Here is a 24,973-nt window from a genome sequence, read left to right as displayed (position 1 = left end):
TTGGGAAATGGAATATTCCGTAGAATTGTAACTTCATGGCTGGGGTTTCAGAGCTCTTGGCTGTCTATGGTAGTTGGGATACTTATTAAACTCTCAATTCTTGGTGTGAATGGGCCTTTAGGCTAATGTATGTGTTTAGATAACCATTCAGTGCTTCTGACATTTCCGTCTCATTCCTAGTCGTGTGAAGCTCCAAAATATGATTATAAATATATGAACTATTGTTTTTGACTTTAGACCCAAGTCACTTTGAGTATACAATAAAATTGTAATGAAAATACAATCTACATCAAATATGGTGATACAAACTCACATGACATGAAATCCAATGAGGTTTGCACTCTAGCTGATGTGTGTCACCATATTTGATGTAGTCTGTGTACTAAGTGTTGATTATCATTGGATAAACTGTTCCTTCAAAGCTGGCATAGCAAATGTTCAGCAACCTTCGAATATGTAAAGGATTAAGCTTCTTTAGATCAGGACTGTTCCTATTCAGTGTACTTTTAATTTCAGCTCAGTATATGAAATCTTTAGGACATTCCTTTAAAATATATGACATCAAAATGCCTTTATTGAAACCTTCTTTCCATTATAGCCTTAATGCACCAGATGCTGGTTTTCCATGTCCTCCTCTTCCTCACTGTGGTGTACTCCCACAATGTCTTGTGTAATTATCTTGTCTTGGACTGGACATGGAGATGTAATTCAAGGTTGAAAGCTGTTTATTTTAGGCTGGAGGTCATTCACTGTTGTTGTGTCAAGCTCTGTAATTATACATCATCCCTAAATCTGAGGTTTCAATGTTCTGCACTTTTTCTTTCTTTCTTGCACAGGACTGCACTATCTATGACATGGAAGAGAAGATTTTGGATGTTGTAAGTATTTTGCATTTTCCAGGATTACTTTTTAATACTCATTTTATACAAATTTTTCATACGTTATTTATTTCTTTCACTTATTTTTTTTAATGAGGACTGTGTGTGTATTATGTACTTTTTTTGTCTCTTTGTATTTTTATATCAAAATGCATTTTATCATACTCAAATATATGTAGTAAACAATTTAGGCCAAAAATTATCTGAGTAATTATAAAGTATTCAGAATACATTACAGAATACATAATACATTACTGGCTAGAATTCTCAGTGATGGAATATTATCAATAGGCCCAGCAATGGATATAAAAATTGTTTTGTGCTTTACAGATATGTGAGCAAGTACTGGGCATTAGGCAGGGTGAAGGAAGTTTGGAAATTACATGCATGGACACGCTAAGTGTAGGAATAATGGGTTGACAAAATCACAACGCAAAGCGGGAATGGGTTGGGTTCTATCATTTATCTTCTTCATTGTCAAGCAATCACGACAGAAATAAAGGCAGCCTTTTCGTAAGAAGTTTCTAGTATGTAGTAGTAGTCTAGTAGTAGGCCGTCTGCAATACAAGACCAATGTAGATGATTTGTATATTTCGTTGTAATACAATTACGTTGTATATTATGTTGCACCTGGCTGAACTTCATTGAACTTTTCAGTACAACCTAGGTTTAATGTTGAAACAATTCTAGCAGTAACCCGTTCATAAGTCAAAGTAAATCATGGGCACTTGCTGCTCTCTCCAGTGTTTCATCCAGAATGTTACTGTTAATTTTGTTTACACTCCTGTTCTCAGGTACTGAGTGGGAAATTAAATCAAAGCTTAAATAGCATTCACTTTGTTTATGCAAGCACTAGATCAGATTAAAATAAGTGCTTACATTATTGGTATAGTCAATGTGTTAGTCCACTAGACTCTGGAACACCACCTTTGAGCATTTGTTTTTATTGACATTTATCCATAGCATTGCTTTTTCAGCTGATGGGAAGCTTGCATGAGCAGAAATATACTCCACCAGTCTACTGTTGGTAATGACAAGCTGTAATTGGGTGGTTCAGAAGAGTAAAGTGGAAAAGGGTGGGTTTTGGAGGAGGATGGTTGTTCCAATAGTTTTTAAAAACTAAATAAATAGGTTGGTTGGGAAACCATAAAAATAAATTGTTAGCAGATATTAAATAGACAGTCTATTAATACTCTAATGACTGCTAGTTGACATGTCCAGATACATGTCTTTGGAGATGTTGTTCATCCATCCAACACTATTTTTCTAAACACTCTTTTTCTAAATTGCAGTCAAAGGTACTGAACAGTATTTGTGACCAGACTGTGAGAACCACCTCTGATCCTCTCATGAGCCAGTCAGCATGTCTGGAGGAAGTTCAGCTGACCAACATCAAACCAGGAGAGGGATTGGTGAGAATTATTATTTATATTCATATTGGATATCTTCACTGGAGAGAAAAAATAATAATAATATCATAACACGTATGCAGTTTAAACCCCATAATATATTCTTCAATTTTTTTTATTTCATGCTTTAAATGCTTGATTGAACAATCACATTTGCATTCAAGTTCCAGTCTGTATTGATTGTAATTGCATGGATTTCCTTTAAGATTGTTTGTGCTTCATGGAATGAGGAAGTTAAAAGGGTGTGGAATGACTTGCGAATGAATGAATTATGACCAAATTTTAATTGGGAGTGGGGGGGGGGGGTAAATTCTGCAAAGTGATTAAGCAGGTTTTTGGAACCTGATAGCAGATTTTTATCCAAAATGGTCTACCAGTATTACCCAAGATGGTGTTCCTGGTTGACCTCAGCCCCAGTGATTACAAGACCTGCTATATTAAACCAGACTCTGTCAGACTCAGAAGATGAAATCAGAACACAGAATATGAATCAGACATATATTTTTTCTGTTGTTTTCATGATTTTTCTCTCTGTCTTCCTGTTACTCAGGGCATGTACATAAAATCCACCTACGATGGGCTTCATGTCATCACCGGCACCACTGAACATGTGAGTAAGGGCTTCAATGACGAAAGCCTTTGATTCATCACATTTCGCTTTTTGATGCCAATGGCCGAGTTAAATTTAGCCTCTGTGTGCACGTCATGTTCAGTCTAAATAAACTAAATTATGTTTACGGACTGAACAGTTCTATATAATGCATCTAAAACATATTAAATAGCATGTAAAGATGATGCTTCTGTTATTTTGTACAACAACTTTCTTGCTTGTGATATTGCTTAATGATTGTCAGTATTCAGATTTAGTGTTTGTCACATTTGCTGTCAGCTGTGCATGGGAATCTCAATCATACTACACATTGTGTGGTATTAAACGGTGAATGTGTGTCAGCACCGATAGCATCGTAGCAGCGTCCTGACATATAACGCCATTGTGCTGAAACTTTTCTGATCGTAACGCCCTCTCTCTCCCACTCCACTTCCTGTCAATTCACTGTCCCATCCAAATAAAGACTAAAAACAACAAAAAATAAATCTTAAAAAAAAGGTGAACACACTGGTTCATGGTATTTTCAGTTATTCAAATTCTGTACAGTCTTTGTACTGTACACATAGATGTAGACTGCATACTGATCTATAGACGGTTTCAACGGCATCAACATAAACAAACGTTAATGCACGTGAGCGCTTTTGTGGACCTAACTTAACTTCCGGTAGACTCCAAATAGAATCAATAACAACAGCCAAGTCCCTCTAGAGTAGATATTTTTTGATAACAAACAAAATGTGTTTTCTGTGTGGATCAGGCGGACTTAATGAATATGCAAAATCGTTATTTGGCAGCAGGAGATGTTTTAAAGCACAGACATAAAGCGCAAGAAATGGAGGTTTCCCCAGTAACAGCTGTAAACAAAGCAGAGCTGGTACGCTCACACGCTGCTATCAGGCATATAACATGCAAGTCTTCTTTCAGAAATACAGCGATATAAAAACACCCGTGCCTCGTTTTGATATTTAAACATAAATGTAAGGAATTATTATTATTAAACGTGCAGTACGTTACGTAACGTTACGTTACTCATGTTTATTTAACGAAGCCTTTTTGAAAATCGATCAGTTTTAAAATTCTCCAAAAATAAATAAATGTATGGGAAACACATCCCGCAGCACAGCCACCTGAGCCCAACTTCAGTCTACTCATCAACTTGACTTTAACTGCGTTTGTAGATGGCACCGCAGCCAGACCGATATACACAACACAGACCGGAAGTTAACTTAGGTCCAGGCGCGTACGCTCGATGAAACCGTCTATATGTTAGCCATCATAAATAGTAGATCTTGATTGTGAAGATGTTAATTCTTACAGTGTATAAGAATTAACATATATATATATATATATATATATATATATATATATATATATATATATATATATATATATATATATATATATATATATATATATATATATTTTTTTTTTTTTTTTTTTTTTTTTTTTTTTAAATTAAAATAACAAAGTGGAAGTATTTGTGGTCCCAGGGGTCCACAACCTTGGAACAGGTTTAGTCAGTTTTTAACAGCAGACATTTCAGACAATGGTGTCAAAATTGCATAACACTTCTCTGGAACTACATTCCCACGAGTCCAGAGATGATTCATCCACCCCAAACCAGTTGGTGATTAATCACAGTTTGTTCATCACGCTTGCTTGTAATTGTATTGTTTATTTTTCAATTATAAAAACAAAAACATTCCAAACTTTTATTACAGCAATATATCACACGCACTGCTGTTATACTGAATTTTAGGCTGTTTCAGCTTTCAACGCAAGTCTGCAGTTAATGATATCCATTCTCATAATCGGTCCAACAGTACAACTTTTATGTGACAGTTCATTAAATAAGAATTTAATATCATGTAACTAGACCAAATTGGTAACTATGAATTGTTTCCACCAATGTAAATCCAAATGAAGTTTCCTAGCTAATCTCAAGATACACCAAAGGCATGGCATTAAGGTACAGTATATGGATAAAGAGAGTTCTTCGGCTTTTTTAATGGCAGGGTAGAAGCATCATGGCAATTTTGAGATAATGATGCAGGGACGTGAAACTTGCAGTTAAGTGAGTTCTGTTGGTTCAGTAGCCTGATCTCTGTCAGTTCATGAAAGATTCATCAGAAAGATGTATCAGACCGAATCGCACTGTTAACTCCCCAGTTCATCAGTCTTTTTGAGCAATTAGTTAACGCTGCGGCTATGGTAATCACACTTGGGACGAATAAACATGGATTCCTGTATAGTGCTATATGTAAAGATATAATTGTTGATTCCCTAGTTATTTAGAGTTATTTATTTAGTTATTTTGAGATTTTTTCAGACATTGTTCTTTTAGTGTGGGAGGCTGGAAAATTGCTGAAATTGTTTTGACAGACACATCAATATTTCAAGAAAACAAAACCTGATAGAATTTCCCCTCTAGTCCCCAGCAGACATGACACGCAGGATCCATGCTGGAGATGAAGTCATCCAAGTCAATCAGCAGACAGTGGTATGTATTTCTGCACACAGTTTCTTTGTATTAAACAGTGTTACATTAGTTATACGCTTTCAGTTGTACTTCATCTGTACATTTTGGTATTGAATGAAATATATTTCATGCAATGGTTCACCACTCCATCTGATATTTTGAATGAATTTATCCACAGTACATTCTAGAATTGTAATATATGAAAAGTATTTGTGCAGTGTTGCCTTAGATTTAGTTTGGGACCTCATTCACTGCGGAAGCATGATCTGAAGAGCCCGTGTCTGTCTATAGAGAATGCTTTTGGGCAGTATTTAAGGGCTTGTGCTTGTTTGCTCCAGGTGGGTTGGCAGCTGAAGAACCTGGTGGCCAAGCTGAGAGAGGACCCTAAAAGTGTGGTGCTTCTTTTAAAGAAAAGGCCCACGGGAACCTCAGGATTTACCCCAGCACCTCTCAAAAACATGCGCTGGAAACCGCCCGTGCCTCAGGTGTGTCAATTCTAACAGTCATTACAAGATGAAAACTTGAGTTTTTTTTTTTTCAGACTGTGAATTTGTTAATCAAAAACAACAATTTATTTAATATTTATGTTACAATTTTATCTATGTTATAGGCCTGTACATAGTTAATACATCAATTTCATTTAGTCAATTTTGTGATATTTGGCTTTTTATTTGTTGAGAGATGTTTTGAAAAGGTGAATGAAGTACAAATGGTTTTCCTCGTGTTCTACAGAGCTCCACGTCTCCTAGTAAGAGTCAGTCAGACAACTCGGCCAAACTCTGCAGTAGGAAGGACAAGCCAGCCATACTGGACCTGTACATCCCTCCACCTCCATCAGTGCCTTACACACCACGGTGAGACTGGAGCCATGCTGTTGAGTGTTCTCTTCTAACATGTAGAAGTGAAATACCTTGTAAATATTCCATTCATGGGATGTATTTAAGTACAGTGGTGTTACTATCAGACTGTCAGATGGTACCAACATGGTACTTTTTTTATAGGATTCTCACTTTTCCATTGCAAAAATGAATGATAAAAAATGTCACAATAATCCACACCGCTCCAGTCCATCAGTTAACAGTTTGTGAAGTGAAAAGCTGTGTCTTTTTAAGCAAGAGATCCATCATTAAGAGTTTTTTTAAGTTCAGATGAGTCCTTGTCACAGAAGGCCTGAAGATGAAAGAAGATGATAACAACTTGTTAAACAAGAAACAAACAGGTGGAACAGTATGTACTCGAAAACTGAAGAGTGAACTGGAGCAGCTTAAATACAGGGTAACTGAGGGAACTAATGACCACTGATACATGGAGGGATATTACAACAAAGGACAACAGGAAACTGATGAAAACAAAGGAAAAGTCCATTATAATGAAACCATGACAGTTCGCTATCCATAATATATATATTTTTTTTGTTTTTTGTTTTTTACTGAAATATGCACATATTTAGCATCATTTAACACAAAAACGGTCAAAAACAGCTCTAAAAAAATATATTGGTGGATTTTGATGGGAGAGGACTACAGAGGATGGACTTTTTCACTGGAGGAAGCATTAAAGAATATGGACTCTGAATGGATTTTGGCCAAAAGCGATGGCTTAAAGTTAAAAGATTTTCATCTTTGGGTGAACTATTTCTTCAAACGTGATTCTATGTTTTTTAATCATTCATGCTGATTCAATAAGCTTTTGTCCTCTGCCACAGGGAAGTACGGGACAGCTCATATACCAGTCTTAATGTCAGACCTAAAGGATCGGAGTCCCCAAACTCCTTCCTGGACCTGGAGAGCCGCCGGCGCTTCACCATTGCAGACTATGACAAACTGTCTGTTCAACCACTTGAGGTCAACGTACAGATGCGTCCGAGAGGAAGATCCTCATCACAAGGTCATTTGTCATTTTCAGAAAAAAAATCTGATTTAAAAGTTTCAGATTCACATTCATCATTGCAGTGTAGCTTAAATCGAACTATTTTTTTGTCCTTTTACATTGAGTTTGACTGTTTTACATGAATGGTGCACACAGGTAAACCACGACCTCTGTCAATGCCTTCGGAGACATGTTTGAGCGTGGCAGACCTGTATGCAAAGCCTTGGACTCAGGGACGGAAAGGTACGTGACACATTCACACCAGTCCAGTTTAACCACTTCATAAGCCTCAGAGACACACGTGGAGAGAATAAAAAAGCACATAACCGAGCACAGTATCTTCCAAAAAGTAATACCGTTTTTGTAAAAAAAAAAAAAAAAAAAAAAAATATATATATATATATATATATATATATATATATATATATATATATATATAATTTTTTTTTTTTTTTTTTTTTTTTTTATAAAAAAGTTGCACTTACAACCCAGTGAATGTAACACACAAACATAAATGTGTTAAAATTCTTTCCAAAAATCAAAGTCATATTCCAGTCGTTTTAGCTTGTAAAGACGGTAACTTTCAAGGTTCAGAAACACAGCAGGGAGATCTGTAAAATAATCCATGTGACTTAAGGGTTTCAACTATAATATTACGAAGTTACGAGAATACTTTTTGTACACAAAAGAAAAAGAAAATAACGACTTTATTCAACAATTTACCCTAGCACCATTTTGGAGAGTATCCACTGAACGGAAACAGCCTATGTTGTTCTGTGTCAGCTGCACCACACGGATATGTTTTCTACGTTGTTTGTGCTTTGATTTGAATGAAAACAATGTGTCCATTTCTACTCAAACCAGTTTCAGAACGGAAATAATCCAGAAGAAACAGAAATGTTAAAATATTGATTCTGCTTGGCGTGAACCAGAATCAAAATGTTTTGTTTTTTTAAGCCCTGCCTTAAAAGCCCTGTAAGCTCTGACAGTAAAGACTTTTCTATTGTTACAAAATAACTATTTCAAATAAATGCTGTTCCTTTGGATTTTCAATTACCGTATTTTTCGGACTATAAGTCGCACCTGAGTATAAATCGCATCAATCCAAAAATACGTCATGATGAGGAAAAAAAACATATATATGTCGCACTGGACTATAAGTCGCATTTATTTTCATTACTGTCTCCAGCCGTGAGAGGGCGCTCTGTGTTTTCAGTGTAGACTACAGGAGCAATGAGCAGCATAGAGCACCCTCTCGCGGCTGTAGACGGTAATGTTTTCTCTTGGTTCATTTCTCTTGATTCATGTCAAATTAATTTTGATAAATAAGTCACACCTGACTATAAGTCGCAGGAACAGCCAAACTATGAAAAAAAGTGTGACTTATAGTCCGGAAAATACGGTAATCAATTTCATATTAGAATGATTCCTGAAAAAACACTAAAGATTCAGTAATTCAGCTTTGAATCACCATACAGTATATATTACATTTGAAAATATATTCAAATAAAAGTTTTTTTAACTGTAGTAATATTTCACAGTGTACTGTTTTACTTTATTTTTGCTTAAATAAATGCAGCCTTGGTAAATGTGACCTTCAAATGTGTAAAAACTATTACAGACCTCCACATTTTGAAATGGTAGTGTATAATTACTTGGGTAATGCTTAACCATAATTTCAACAGCCCATTTTTACTTACCGTATGATTGCTGGTAAATTTGTTCTAGGGATTTGAAAACATCTGTAATTACATGCATCTTTTAATCTTGTGGTCTAGGTGAAGATCTTCTGTACAGATACCTAAGCAACGAACGCATACCAACTATCGCTGAGGAGGCCCCGGGCCCCGGCTCTTCTAACAAGTTCACAGCAGAAAGACCTGCTTATGGGAACGACTACTCGAGGAACAGCCGACTCCTTGTCAATGCGGATCTACACAACAGCGCCACCATTCCTTATCAAGAGGACTTTATCAAAAAGACCCCCATGACATCCACCCCCAAACGGCCCCCCGCGGAGCCCCCGCTACTGGTCAGTTGGATCACACGGCTTAAGCTACTGACTCACTAATGTCAGCTTGCCTTCACCCTTTGTCCAGCTGTGTGCGGCGACTCTTTTCTCATGTACTTTTCATGCTTCCACTTTCCTTTTCTTGGGGTATTTCTTTGTGCCTCTACATTACCACTTTACTAGATTGTCTAGAATGTGTCTAAAATGACTAGAATTTAACCCCAGAAATGTATGTTTGGAAACACATGTGGGCAAAAATGAGATACATTATCTCTACTTAACTCCGTTGTCTTTTCAGAAATAATGATTGTACACCGCAGTATTAATTTGCATATTAAGCCACTTGAAAATGTATATCTACCTCAGCTGTTTCCACAGTGTAATGCTTGAATTTCAAAGCATTCATGGAACAGTAGTGCATAGTTAAAAATAAAATAAAAATCTGGTATAATTATGTTTTTAGAAATCCAGTCATTTTTCTCAGTCCTACTAAACCCATGTCTTTCCAAACAGTTTAGTCAACTAATTTCTAATTAGAGAAACAAATGCATCCTGTTGTTTCTCTTGTCTTTTGCTCTGGATGTAAAACCTTCAATAGATGTGATTGCAGGGTTCAGCAAACTTTTTTTTCAAGGTTTATACCAGTTTCATCATGGTGACATTTATGTGTTAAGAGTATGTCTTTTGAGTAAGTTAGTTTTGTTTTACACCAAAGGAAAAATCTATTTTTGATCTTTTACATTTGTGGCACTGTGCATTACATTTGTGGTTCATTACACGGGTATATCGATAGGAATATTTTTCCAAATGCTTTCTGCATTTTTTTCCCTTTATTTTTATTTTTTTTTCATTTATTAAAAGATCTGTGGTGTTTATGCTTTGCAGGTTGTCCAAACTTTAATTTTCTGTACCATAGATTTCATTTTAGGGTTATTAAAAAGAACAGTTCAGATGCTGTTTAAAACATTGTTCCACAAAATAAGGAAAATAATAAGGGTTTTGAATTAAGGGTAAATACATAATTGCAGTTTTCTTAGCTTGTCACTGTAAAATCTATGCTTTTTAGCCATTGCTGATCTCAAATCATTTTTGACTGAGGAATCATGCTCATACAGTACAGGAATTCATACAGTAGGCTCTGGACCAGTGATGTTTCCCACTGCCAGATAAATGGAAACAAGTATTACAAATAAGATTGAGCACTGTATAAATCACAAATTTTCAACAGTTAAGCTCTGCCATCAGCTGGAATGTTGTTTTCACTGAATGCTGGGTTTTAATATCAGTATTTTGCATTTCATATTAACTATTGGTCATTAACTCTTTTGTACCCACATTAGTTGCTTCTTTCCATTAAAGCTGCTGTTCCACATGTTTTTGTATTGTCTTCACTGAATCGTCTGGTTGTCTTCATTAAAAAGATGCAGATGCAAGTTAATAAATGGTAATATTTTGCCACTGACTTCAGATTTTAAAACTGTAGAAAAGAGGACCAAGAGTAAGTTGCTGATTTGTATGCAGTGACACACATGGAAAAATTGTAGCTTAGATGTTTATGAAATCATGTTTATGACATAACACACAGCTGACATTTGTCCAAAATGTACTCATCTTAAACATACAGTAAGGATCGTGTAGCATGGTACAACCTATGGTACATTTTACAATAAATAAAAAAGTCAAACAACTTCAGAACGAAATTAATAATTACCAGTAACTGTTCCTTCTTAAAGGCAGATTTACAGCGGTGTATTTTTAAACCTAGTGTCAATTGTGAGATTCAAACACTATGAATGACTTCACTAAGCTAAGGAGTAGTATTATATTATTCTCTTTTCCTTTCTTTTTACGTAAAGGTTTTACAATCTTTCTTTCTGTTTCTGTGTTCTGCCTAAATCTATCATTCCAACTTACCCTAATAATTTCACTTACATTCATACTGACCTCTTCAATCTTCCCATATTAGTTGCTTTGCCCTCACAAAATCTGAAATCAGCTTGTTGCTCAGTGAAATGTACTTTATTGAAGAAATGCATTGATCCCTGCTGAGTAAAGTAACAAATAAGCAATAGGCACTGGCTTTGAGTGGAATGTAAATTTACTCATATTATGTTATATTAAGTGCTGTCATTAACCGCATCCAAAATAAACATATTTCTTTACATATTGTGTGTTAACTGTGTATATTTATTATGTCTTTGTACATGTACATGTATTTGCATGTCTATATTTATATATTTAAATAATTTATATTATATGTAAATATATTGAATATAAAAAAAAATTAAGTATACATGCATGTGTGTGTATTTGTATATACATAATAAATATACACAGTACACACACATATATTATGTGAACAAAACTTTTATTTTGGATGCGATTAATTGTTTGACAGCACTAAGTATATTATGCATGAATATTATTGTGTTTTGTGCCTGATGCATGGGAATATAACACTTTTAGCTTAAACACTGTTGTCTGACCATATCTCTTGTCTTAACTCTTTATTTTTATTTTTATCTGATGTATACAGTAATGAGTCCGTAAACTGTAGCTTTTGACATAGAATCACCACCAGGGTGCCCATCCACTTCTACATGAACTCATTGTTCAAGAAAAAACTGAATGAAATGTGAAACGTTGAAGTGGAGCACAGAGCACAGTGGTCTTGCCCATGCTGAAGCATGTATTAACTGTTCTCTGTCCTGCCACAGGATCCTGACTGGACCTCCAACAATGCATTCATCAACAGGTGGGTGCAGAACTTAACTGCGTCCATAGAGCAGTGCCAATTCACTCTCAGCCAACACAAAAGCACAGATACAGTAGTTTATGCTCAATTATCAGGAATGTATTTTCCCTGCTAGGATGTGAGATGCTCTGTGGTCTTGTTGCCCCCTTTGTGTATATTAGTAGCAAGCAATAGTGTGAATTGGTACTGGGATAGGACTGATATAATCACTGTTGGTCGCATACCGTCGGATAATATAGAGATGACTAAATCCACAGCCTTTTCTCTTATAATTGTTTTCCCTTAGTGTACAACAGTAACAAAATAATTAGATACAAATATAAATTCACGTTTGAAGTTAATAGAAAACGTTTTAGGCACTTGTTTGTGGAGGCAATGGAAAGGAACAGAATGCTAGGGTCAGACTATCCTAAAAATTTACAAAAACATCAATCTGATGCATGTTTTTAAGTTTTCACCAACTGGAAATAACTTGACTCTAAGTTTGCCACGAAAAGATTAACCTGACTGTAAAATAACTGCATGTGGCAAAATTGGACAGGGGCTCAGTGTTTGTCCAGTACAAGTGTTGGAAACTAAATTGGTGCCACTAAAATTATCATTTTAAATCGTTTGACAGTCTTTCTAATGATGCACCCATTTAGTACAGTTGGCTTTCATTGGGTTGCATGCACTGTAAAAGCTGTAAACATTTTGAAAAGGCTTGCAAAATGCATCAATCTCTAAATAAAATAAAAATGGAGACAATCAAATATCTAGAACTATAAGATTGACATTTCATGTATTTTAAGCCTTTGGAGTTCATATGTGCAAATGAATTTCATACATCAAGTGATTTTCCACTTTACATAACACCCGTTTCAATACTATTATTTTCTGTAATATTATATTATTACAGTATTATTACTTTAGCTTCAGACATAGCTTATTGTGCCTGTCCTGTTCCTATATTAAATCTGTTGTCATCTCTTCAGCAGGTACAGCAACGGTGCCATACGGTCCTGGTCCTTCTCTCAAGCGGTAAGAACAACTTCTATACAGTAGTTTAGTTTAGTTTAGTTTAGTTTAGTTTAGGTTAGTTTAGTTTAGTTTAGTTTAGTTTGCAGACAGGGAGCTTTAGCTCTATTCAGACAACTGAATTATTTTGACTTCATCCAATGATACAATACTACAATATCAAAAATATTTGTATATAAAACATGTCTAAACTCACTCAAGCTAATACAAACTGCAGTCACTGTCCTCCAAATATCCATGCACAATGCACGTTTATCAAAACTGTCCTCCTCTGATAAAATAATATAGACAAAAATAATATAGAAACTATTTATGGAATATTTGCTCAAAAAACTATTTCAAACTAAACATTCTGAAGTGGAAAAACTAAAGTAGTTTTTCTTGTAAAACATATCTAATATATATAATTATTTATGTTTATGTACAGCTTTTTTAAAATGCAGTGTTAAAAAATAAAAACAATAATAATAATTCAAGCAGCCAGTATTATTTTATTTCACTTCTCCAATCCATTTAGTTTTTATAGAAGATGATCATGTCAGATATACTTTAATTTCTAGATGCTGTTCAGCAGTAGCAAAGTTATATATTTCATGAACTAATCTCATAAATTGCAGTGTACATGCAAAGCTCTTTCTTCATCTCTAGCTCTCTTCTTTTGTCATTTATCAAAGGAATCATAATGTGGCAGATTTATTTCATTTTCATTAGGAACCTGTTTATATTTCTTATGTAGGGCCTAAGTCTATTTCAAATGCATTTTAAGTGTGAATATGAATGTCATTTTTCTACAAAGTTCTTAAATAGAGTAATATAGTATTTAAAAGAAACAGGGATCTTTTTTACTCAGTGACTTGTGGTCATGCCCTTGAGCGCTCAGTGAGAAACACTGTTGTAGAAGCAGATCTTGTATTGTCTTGCTCTGAAAACACAGCACACAGACAGAGCAGAAGAATGGATCCTCTGTCCGTTGCAGGAACATGGCTTGCTCTCGGGGGAATATTTAGTTAAGCGGTGTGACAATCACCTGTGCAGATCACTGTGGGAACATTTCCCCAGATTTAATCTCATGAAGACACAGACTATATATAATATGAAGATACTGAAAACGTGGTTATCAAAGAAATACATTTCACCAATATTTTTAAAGGCATTGACATTAATTTGACACACACATACACAAAGGTGTCTGGCTTTACCATGCAATATATTACAGACAATATTAAAATATTATATTAAAAACACTTTAAATTTAAAACTCAAACTTAATGAAAAGCCTTGGCAACCTCTGGTGGTGAGTTCTGGTTATTGACTATTATTATTATTATTATTATTATTATTATTATTATTATTGGAAATGCTCAATAACTGTTTTGTGGCCAAGACTTAAAAACGTGTTGATAAAGTATATGTATGCATGTATATAAATGTATTCTATAATTTCATTTTTCATAACATTCTGACCTAACCAGGATTTGTAGTCATGTGCATTTCCAACATATTTAAGTTGATTAAATAATTAGTTTTATATTTAGAACATTATTATTAATGACCATACCTTGCTATTATTTGAATTATTTTATTAAGGGTTTTGTTTTAAGGAGTTTTATCGGTAACACTTTAGTTTAAGTTGTTCTTGTTACACGTTACATATACTTACTATTAGAATAATAATTAATTATGCATAATTACATGCAAATAACCCTAATCCTAACCCTTACCATATATTAAGTACATGTAGTTAATTAATATTATTCAGTACTTAAATAACACTGTAACCTAACACTCCTTTAACCCTTTTTTAATGTACTATCCTCACTAGTCCTCTTTTCCCCACCATAGAATATCACCCATTATGCCTTCCACTTCTGATAAACCAGGCAATATAAAAAGGCTCAATTTAATGACAAAATAAATGTTCAGGGGTTTTGCAATTTGTTCAAATTTGAATGATTTAAGACAAAACAGATGTTGAATATTCTATTTGAAAATTGTAAAATGGTAATGGCTTTGCAGTGAGAGAGTAAATGTGGACCTTTTGTTATTTTTGTGTTTTGAGCAGGAGAATGAAGTAGGTGACTTGTTAATGTTTAATGTTTTTGGGTTACCATTGCAATAAGGAGTGAAAGCGACACTTTTTTTCAGCACAGAGACTAATCTTGGTCTTCTGACACTTTTTGCACTATTCTCTTTACTACCTTTTTATTTTTTATTTTGTATTTATTTTTTCAGGCATTTTGGTTCATTCATAAATATTGCAAACAGTGGTAACAGAGACACACAGCTGTCAGCGCAAGAGTGCAAGTCTATTTCATGAGAAAACCATTCATCATTAACAGCTGAATGTGTACAGAAATACATATTCAGCTTTCATGTGATCATGTTAACGGTTCTGTCTGTGTAGAATAAGAAGTGGAGGATGTTTTGAAATGTTTATTGCGTAAGCAGAAGTCCTTTTTTTTTCTCTAAAATGATTTGGCTGTGGGCTTGACCACTTAATTGTAAGTGTGATAGGAGGATCGTTACATGCCATTTGAGAGTATAAAACAGATGGTCAGACGCTCCACCTGGTCAAATCTGGTGAACAGGTAAAACAGACGATGTTTTCATGTATTATTATATACAGGTACTGGAATGGAACAGTGATATCAACTCGAGGCTGAAGATCTGTGTCTTCTGAGTAATCATCTTAACAAATCAAATTCTAAATGTTTAGATTTTCTATAAATAGAGAGCAGATTTTGACAGCTAAGTCATATTTTTGTGTCACTTATAAAACAGTGCAGTATAGATTGTAGCTTGTCTTATTGTTTATGTTGGCTAATCAGTTGAAAAGGTATATATCATAAAGGTATATAGCAACACTTTTTAAATATTTTGCATAGTCTATACTCTGCATTGTAGAAAGTATTATTTTCAAAGTTTCTGCGATTCTGTTATACGTTAAAGAGGAACATGAGCAGTTTGAGGAAATTGAGCAATAGGTTTAGTTTAACTTGTGTCTTTTCTTTGTTAGATCAGTGAACTCTTCTACTCTTTTTCTTGGTTCCCTTTGTTGTGAATAAACGTTTTTCTCCACCAGCATTTTATCAGGAGCATGCCCAGACATTTTACTTATAGGCACACGGGGGCCATACACACTACTGACTTGTATGCTTTGATGAAATTCATGCAAGTTAGATCAGCTTGAAATTACTTTTTTTTTTTTTTAGATTTTCAGTGTTTTTTTTTTAACTCCAGCCTTCAGAGGATTGGTGGTTTTGGTTTACATCAATTATTGTCACATAATTTTATTCTTAACAAATTACACCATGTATATGACTAAAGATTTTCAGCTTGAATATTTCACAAATCAAGAGCCAATGTATGATTTAAGTGTTCCCTTAAAGGTATAATTCGTCCAAAAATGAAACTTTTGTCATTAATTACTCACCCTTCATGTCATTTCAAACCCATAAGACCTTCATTCATCTTCAGAACACAAATTAAGATATTTTTGATGAAATCCAAGAGCTTTCTGACCCTCTAAGTTCTGAAGATGAACAAAGGTCTTATGAGTTTGGAACAACATGAGGGTGAGTAATTAAGGATGGATTTTTTTATATTTGGGTGAACACTAATTTTTTGAGCAGTGTGATTTCTGAATGTACCTAAATTTTAGCAGTCGGCATGTAACAGAAGTTGTTTTTGCCTTTTTCCTCCCTGTTGTGACATATGTCTGAGAGAAACAACATCTCGAAATAGAAAACAAATTGGGGAAGGACTTGATTTTGTCCATCCAGAGTTAACTGGAAAATTGTAACATTGTCATTTACTATTGCTGTAAAACGTTGCTCATGTGAATGACAACTTGCTGGAGATAAGAGGTCCTTGCAATGTTCATTTTGGTTTAAAAGTGACCTTGAGGACAGGATTAGGGATTATTTTCAAGGTTAATTACAATAACTGGTAATAAGGCCATAGTATGCACATGCAAAACAGCACTGTAAAATTTCAGACCTTCAGACCTTTCAGACCTTCAGACCTTACTGAAATTGACCTTAATAATCACTTTGATTGTGTCTGTTTTGGTCTCTTACCAGGCATCCTTTCCTATTTCTCTTGCTCCTCGTATGGCTTCTGATGAGTACAATCCGGTAATTTTTGTGAATATATTATACAGGAAATATTTTTGTCTGCATTGTGAAAGTTTCAAATCATGATAGTGAGACATGGTGTGGTCATGACAATCCCAGCATATTTCATGTATTTGCCTTCAGGTGTCCCTCAGACTAAAGTCAAATAAGAAGAACTGTGGAGGTTAGTATCACATTGCACAAACAACTTAAGATGCAGTCGAATGAGAAGTATTTTTCCTGTGTCATCATTTCTGTTCAAATATTTGTTCTAACAGGAAGTCCAAGAATGAGCAGAAGGAGAGTTTCAGTGAAAGAGCTGAAGCCAGTGGACCATCAGGGCTGGCTATATAGGAAGAAAGAGGGGAAGGGATTTCTGGGTATTAAGTGGAAAAAGTATTGGTTCGTGCTAAAGAAAACCTCTCTGTACTGGTACCCAAATCAAGTGGTGAGTAATCTGAATGCTGAATTACATCTTCTTTATTTCATGCTACTGTATTATCTAGTATTGAAGATATCATATACACACACACACATGGTATGTACAACCACTTTGGTCGTGTGTTATTGTGTTTCCCCAGGCTGAAAAGGCAGAAGGCTTTATCAATTTGACAGATTTTGTTATTGACAGGGCTACGGAATGTAAGAAAAAATAGTAAGTGTAATTACTATTTTTACAAAGTACAAAGTTATTGTTGTTGTTTTTTTTTAAATGTAAGGGTCTTTACGTAGAATATAGTACTTATTATGATAATTAAAACAATTTTCAACTGAATAACCCTTCACGTTTTTTTGTTTCTCACAGTGCTTTCAAAGCTTGCCATCCCAAAGTCATGATGTTTTACTTTGCAGCAGACAGCAATGAGGACATGAACTTGTAAGCCCACTGACATCTCATTCTGACAGAACAAAAACATTCAAAATTGTATTTACAGTAGTCAAAGTAGTGGTTTGTATAAACTGTTGAAATAGATTAACACATTCAGTTCATTAAAAAAAATAAAAAAAAAAAAATAAAAAAAAAACATATGTGATAATTTCAGTCAGTTCTACCCACTATCTTGTTCTATTGGTCATTACCCAAAGTTCATGACCATATGTGAGGGTCAGAACATAAATCACCTGGTAAATTGAGAAAAGGTCTCAGCTCCCGCTCATTCTGATGCCCTTCTCATTTTTGTGTGCACAAATAACAAATATATATATACAGTATATATAAACAATGTGAATGTGTGTTTATTTGGTTGATATTTTATACTTGATTTTTGATTATAATGAAAGGTGCTGTGAGTGGTTACCATGTGCTTACTACAATAGTTATGACAGCTATGAATGAATTATGGGAAATTAAATTGGTTTCTGACAGTTCAAGACTCAAAATAGCAGCATGTATGATTGCTTCTGACTGAGTGTTGTATACTCTGACTTTTTATTGTCTGGGTTTACTGACACTGAGTTGTCTGACCTATCTTTGGGGTTTATTTAGAGAAGGCATGTGACTAAAAATAGTAGATGGAAACTTAAAATAAATGAAATACATTTAATTCATAAATAATTGTGCTAGACAGTAACCGAGTGTATAAACACATTTATTTTGACAGTCCTATTTGTAATGGATGCTGACATGTTCTGATGTTTTGTGATTTCAGATGGTTGAATAAACTTGGTTTGGCATCTATTCATTATGAACCCACAGATGGTCATACAGCTGGTAAGTTGTGCAAATTAGTGTACTAGTGTTAGAATAATTATTTTCAATATTCATCTTCTTACATGTATTTTTTGCATCTTTTGCACAGAATGCTACAGTGAGGCCAGTGATCAGGAGGAGTCCACTGACACACCACCACCGCCGTACTCTGAGCACAACACCCAGGCTATGGCAAGTCTCAATGGTCCATCAGCCACTGCACACCAGGCAAGTTCACAAAAGCACTGTGTATATGTGACCCTGGACCACAAAACCAGTATTAAGTCGCTGGGGTATATTTTAAAAAACATTGCATGGGTCAAAATTATCGATTTTTCCTTTATGCCAAAAATCATTAGGCTATTAAGTAAAGATCATGTTCCATGAAGATATTTTGTAAATTTCCTACTGTTAATATATCAAAAATTAATTTTTGATTAGTAATATGGATTGCTAAGAATTCATTTGGACAAATTCAAAGGTGATTTTCTCAGTATTGTGATTTTTTTTATTTTTATTTATTTTATTTTTTTAACTCATGCCAAAGGTCTGTCCATACATTATTTGCGAACCTCAGCTTTCTGTTTTTACATTGGCTGCATTCACACTGCAGCACAAGATGGGCCTGTTTACACCTGGTCACTTCATGTGTTTTCTCTGATCGTATAGTTATCTGATATCAAACGGATATAAAATCTATTTAAAAATCCCATGCTATAAGCAAATTTAATGGAGTTCACATCAAAGAAAGCAACAGATATGAGCTGCATTTTATTCATCATGAGATAATTTCAAGTTCAAAGAGTGCAAAAAGAGAGAGCATGGCTTCAGGACTGGAAAGATAAGTTTAGATCTATAAATGTATTGTGTGTTGAGCATCTGCGACTTACTTTCAGTTTCACTTGGTTTGTACATCGACTTGCTGAGCAGATCACCTACTTATCCGTGGCGATGCATGTTGCATTTAGTGCATTTGCTAAATGTTTATTATTTTGATAAATAAACCCAGGGAAAATTTTAAGCACTTTGAATGCTTAAAAAAAGTGCTATATAAATGTAAGGAATTATTATTATTGTTATTCATATTTTGGGAGGATTTTACATTTTTGGTTTGGTTTTAACAACCAGATGCATTTACACGTTGTAAAGTTTCATCTGGAATGCATCCCAGACCATCTCGAGGAGTGGTTTGAGCAATTGGATTTAAATCCATCTCAAATGCAATTCAAAGGGCATTTACACCGGTTCTTTTCACGATCAGACAAAATGCATGAATATGATTGTTCATATACAAATTGATTATGAAAGTGAGAGACGATCACTGAACTGACTCCCTTACATTTTCTGGGCTTATAACATCATTTTGAGAAAGTGTTTAGTAATCAATGCTCTGTCATTTCATAGTGTATGGTATGCGATTCATAACTATTATGAGAAATAAAAGGGGTCTTTTTATGACCTATAACTGAAGCTCTTAGCTCTGGACCTCAACATACACTTTCCTACAGAATCTAGTCCAACCTTGATCACTTGCCTGTAACTTTCTATCTTGAATGTCTTGATTAGCTTGTTCAGGTGTATTTGATTAGGTTTGGAGCTAAAATCTACAGGAAGCTTGAAATTCCCTGAATTAGAAGAACTATGTTTTTTAAATATTGTAAATATTTGAGTATATTATATTAGAGTATATCATTATCACACCCTCACTCTGCGGTATCTTCCCCATTTAGGCAAGCCTTCCTCCTCCATATTCCTCTCCTGTTCCTAGTGAAGCCACTGGAACCCTCTCCTCCCCCGTCAGTACAATGAATTCCCATAGCTCTGTCTCTTCTCTGGCAAAGCATAGACAGTCTTGGCTGGACCTCGTCTCCCAGGCAAACCCTACTGCTGGTGAAACAGTGGTCTGTTCTGCTGTGGTCCATACAGTGAGCACCACAATAAAGGAAACCTCACAAGGTATTGAAGCCACCACTCCATCTCAAGAACCCCTTGAATGCTCATCTAGGACATCACTTATGGCAATATCCGCTGAGCCAGAGGAACCAGAAACGCAGCTGATATCAAATGATGCCAGACCTGAAAGTAAGCAAGCTGGGGTATCATTTTAACATTAGATTTATACTAGGGAATTACATTGTTCAGCATTACTGCTACTGTTAATAATAATAATAATAATAATAATAATAATAATAATAATAATAATAATAATAATAATAAAAAGTTTGATTGCTTAGGTTAGCCGTATGTCTTGGTATAAAATTTATAATTGTTTTAATAGTTCTAGACGGACAGGAAGGAACTGATGATGAGATGGAAAGGTTGTACTTTCATTTGAAAAGAGCAAGTTTGTCTCCAACGGGTGAGAGGAAGCCATCTTCAAAATGGGAATTACGAGCCTCATTTATAAAGCGTTGCAAAAACCAGACACTCAATGAGAAGATACATCTCATCAGAACCCTCAACAGCACTCTAAAGGTTAGAGGTTCAGATGAACCTTTTCTAACATATGAAAACGTTTTGCCTCACAGTATTTATCTATTTAGCTTAATGTGAAAACCAAATGCACTTACAAGTACTGCTGATTAAAAAAAAATAGTTGTTACACTTTCTTTGTTCAGTACCTACCAGCTAAATAATGACAATGCCACTCAAGTAATTTAGATGTCTTGTTTCTTACACAAGAGGCTTAATGTCATGACTATTCTGTTGTTTTGTTTATACATAAACTGAATAATTAAATGTAAAATAGCAGTGCATAGTCCTCTCTGTATAAATTAATTATAGATGAATTCTTATTAATAATATAAAAGAAATGACAAGAGTGATTTTCTCTCTTTTTTCTCATTTTCTCTTTCAATTTAAGACACAATGCATGGATCCAATATAATGATCTGGGGCCTCATTTATAAAATTTTTCACCGAAACCATCCTAAAATTGATCTTACGATCATTTCTCAAATATGCGTAAGGGTGATTCATAAATGGAAATTAATCAAAGAAAACGCACTTACACGTCTCTTTCAGATGTGAACACTATAAATTGCTAGTTATCTTGACCTTGTGTACAAATGAATGGATTCAACTGTCTGCATTGTAAACGACTCCTAATTAATGTCATTAAAATTTACAGTAGTCATTTTTGCAGACGCTTTTATCCAGAGGGACTTACAAAAGAGTACAATGGAAGCTTGATCTCAGCACTGTATATCATGTCTGTCATGTCGCATATTTGCGTCAAGACACAAACGCGCTATCATCACGTTTTTCTTAAGACATTTACGTTTATGCAAGTATCGTGAAAGTGAGTTAAAGGTACGTTAAACTGTAAATCCGTAAATCCTGTAAATCCAATCAAAATCAACAAAAGAGCAATGATATACAAGTGCTATAACAAGTCTCAGTTAGCTTACTGCAGTACCCCATAGCAAGGGCTTTTTAATAAAATATATAATAAATAAAAATAAACCAGACAAAATAGAAAAAGAATAGAGCAAGCTAGTGTTAGAGGTATTTTTTGCTTTTGTTAATTGTATAATGAATGAAAAGAAAACAGAATACAAAAAAAATAAAGCTTGTTATCTTTTTTTATGAAACAAGCAGCAAATGAATAGATTGAAAGGGACAAGTGTGTTGTGTTTTTTTTTTTTTTTTTTTTTTTTTTTAGGAATAGAATTAGAATAGACAGTGCTAGAGTTATAGTTGTTTTTTAGCTGATTCTTGAAGATAGCTAAGGACTTGGATTCAGTTGGGCAGGCCATTCCACCAGGAGGGAACATTTAATTAAAAAATCCGTAAAAGTGTCTTTTTTTGGCACAATCAAGCGACGTTCACTTGCAGAATGCAATCTCCTAGAGGGCATATAAGTCTGAAGTAATGCATTTAGGTAAATGGGTGCAGAGCCAGTGGTGGTTTTGTAGGCAAACATTAATGCCTTGAATTTTATGCAAGCAGCTATTGTTAACCAGTGCAAATTGATAAACAGAGGTGTGACGTGCATTCTTTTAGGCTCATTAATCTTGCTGCCGCATTCTGGATTAATTATAAAGGTTTGAGAGAACTAGCTGGAAGACCTGCCAAAAGAGCATTGCAATAGTCCAGCCTGGATAGAACAAGAGCTTGAACAAGGAGATGTGCAGCATGTTCTGAAAGAAAGGGCTTGATCTTCTTGATGTTGAATAAAGCAAATCTGCAGGACCGGACAGTTTTAGCAATGTGATCTGAGAAAGTCAGCTGATCATCAAACATAACTCCAAGGTTTCTGACTTTTTTTGAAGGAATTATGGTTGATGTGCCTAACTGGGTGGTGAAATTGTGATGAAACAATGGGTTTGCTGGAAACACAAGCAGTTCTGTCTTGGCAAGGTTGAGTTGAAGGTGATGGTCATTTATCAAGTAAGAAATTTATGTTAGACAAGCTGAGATGTGAGCAGCTGTCATAGGATCATCAGGATAGAATGAGAGGTAGAGTTGAGTGTCATCAGCATAGCAGTGATATGAAAAACCATGTTTCTGAATGTCAGAACCTAATGATGCCATGTAGACAGAGAAGAGAAGTGGTCCAAGAACTGAGCCCTGAGGCACCCCAGTAGTAAGATGTTGTGACTTGGACACCTCACTTCTCAAAGATACTTTGAAGGACCTATCTGATACACAGTAAAAATGGAGTGCCAATTCAACACTTAAAGTGTAGATTCTAACACTACTTAAGATCTTATATGGTCCCAATCTGTCTAGAGTTAAAAGTACACTGTTCATGGTGTTGAATTTAACACCCCTGGTGTTGTTTAACAAGTGTTAATTTAATTTTAACAAGTGTGTAATAATATTAACTCCATATTCATTGGGAAGAAGGAGGCGGGAACCGGCAGACAATCAAATAACATTTTAATAATTCAAAATAAACACAAAACAGCGCACCAGCCCCTCACAGACGACTGGTGCGCATAAATAAAAAGCAAAACATAAAATATTGGCCAGGCCTGGTCCTCTCTCGTCCTTCACTATCGTCGCTCCAGTTTTATATCTTTCCATCTCCTCTTTGGGACTCAAGACTGGCGGTGGGGCGCAGGTGTCGCGGATTTCCCAATCACTCTGTGATTTCCCAATCACATACGAGACTGCGCTCTACTCCCCCCCCCCCTCCCTCCGGGGGGCACCGCTCACGGGGACCTGCGGGAACCTGGGGGTTGGACAGACGAGGCGAGAGAAAAGGAGATGGAAGGAGGAGCGACGGAGACGAGAGAGGGGAGAGAGAAAAAATAAATTAAAAAAAATCCGGTTCCCAGACGCACTGCTGCTCGGCCCTCCACCAGCTGGGTGATCTCCTCCACAGTGCCTGGCGGTGGCACTGGACGGCCCTCAGCGGACGGCATGACACTCCTCCGCCGCCCGGTGGACGGCGACGGCTCCTCCGGTTTTGGGCAGCCGGCAGGAGTCCCCCATTCCCTGCTCCTCCCCGTTCCGGCGGATGGCAGCAGGCTCCGGCCCCCTGGCGAACGCCGCAGACTCCTCCGCTTCCTCACGGACGGCAGCCGCCCATCCATATCGTGGGCGGCCGGCAGCGAGCTCGCCCGTCCCCGGCAACTCGCTCCAGCCCACCGCCTTGAGCGTCCATGGCGGCACACTTCATCGCCAGCTCGAGGGCACCGCGGATTCACCACAGCGGCGAGGGATCTTCAGCAGCGCGTCCCTCCTTCTCCCGGGTTTCGCCACCACTGTAATGATAAAATCTCGATATTCATCGGGAAGAAGGAGGCGGGAAGAAGGAGGCGGGAACCGGCGCACAATCAAAATGAAACTTTAATAAATCACAAAATAAACAAAACAGCGCATCAGCCCCTCACGAACGACTGATGTGCGCAAAAAAAAAGCAAAACATAAAATAAGGCCCAGGCCTGGTCCTCTCTTGTCCTTCATGGTCGTCACTCCAGTTTTATATCCTTCCATCTCCTACGTGGGACTCGAGACCGGCGGTGGGGCGCAGGTGCAGCGCATCTCCAATCACTACACCTGGCCTCACTCCTCAGCCCCGCCCCACTCGTCACAAAGTGTTAATTCATCTTACTAATAATTTATTATTCATAATGTGAAAAGAAACTATAAATAGATTCAAACATATTTCTTAATTAAAACTTAACTTT

General features: G+C 35.8%; 1 protein-coding gene across 3 annotated transcripts in view; it reads left to right on the top strand.

Annotated features, from left to right (window-relative positions):
• Window positions 1–24,973, top strand: part of LOC113117005 (connector enhancer of kinase suppressor of ras 3) — a 73,275-nt gene that overhangs the window by 29,547 nt on the left and 18,755 nt on the right. Inside the window, exons 5-24 of one of the 3 annotated variants that reach the window (XM_026285355.1) lie at window positions 837–878; window positions 2,171–2,290; window positions 2,838–2,897; window positions 5,329–5,397; window positions 5,715–5,861; window positions 6,109–6,230; window positions 7,082–7,263; window positions 7,402–7,488; window positions 9,024–9,277; window positions 11,974–12,011; window positions 12,989–13,031; window positions 17,111–17,164; window positions 17,288–17,327; window positions 17,422–17,591; window positions 17,725–17,798; window positions 17,949–18,020; window positions 18,793–18,854; window positions 18,943–19,061; window positions 20,564–20,915; window positions 21,112–21,308. In XM_026285355.1, the coding sequence (XP_026141140.1) occupies window positions 837–878; window positions 2,171–2,290; window positions 2,838–2,897; window positions 5,329–5,397; window positions 5,715–5,861; window positions 6,109–6,230; window positions 7,082–7,263; window positions 7,402–7,488; window positions 9,024–9,277; window positions 11,974–12,011; window positions 12,989–13,031; window positions 17,111–17,164; window positions 17,288–17,327; window positions 17,422–17,591; window positions 17,725–17,798; window positions 17,949–18,020; window positions 18,793–18,854; window positions 18,943–19,061; window positions 20,564–20,915; window positions 21,112–21,308 (2,304 nt within the window). Of the gene's footprint in view, window positions 1–836; window positions 879–2,170; window positions 2,291–2,837; window positions 2,898–5,328; window positions 5,398–5,714; window positions 5,862–6,108; window positions 6,231–7,081; window positions 7,264–7,401; window positions 7,489–9,023; window positions 9,278–11,973; window positions 12,012–12,985; window positions 13,032–17,110; window positions 17,165–17,287; window positions 17,328–17,421; window positions 17,592–17,724; window positions 17,799–17,948; window positions 18,021–18,792; window positions 18,855–18,942; window positions 19,062–20,563; window positions 20,916–21,111; window positions 21,309–24,973 lie in introns of all 3 variants that reach the window. The other 2 variants (XM_026285354.1, XM_026285356.1) reach the window with 2 other exon arrangements.

The sequence above is a fragment of the Carassius auratus genome, chromosome 17 (assembly GCF_003368295.1).
Source record: "Carassius auratus strain Wakin chromosome 17, ASM336829v1, whole genome shotgun sequence".
Lineage (NCBI taxonomy): Eukaryota > Metazoa > Chordata > Actinopteri > Cypriniformes > Cyprinidae > Carassius > Carassius auratus.
Note: the sequence above shows the minus strand (reverse complement) of the source record. Positions and strands in the feature narration are given on the sequence as shown.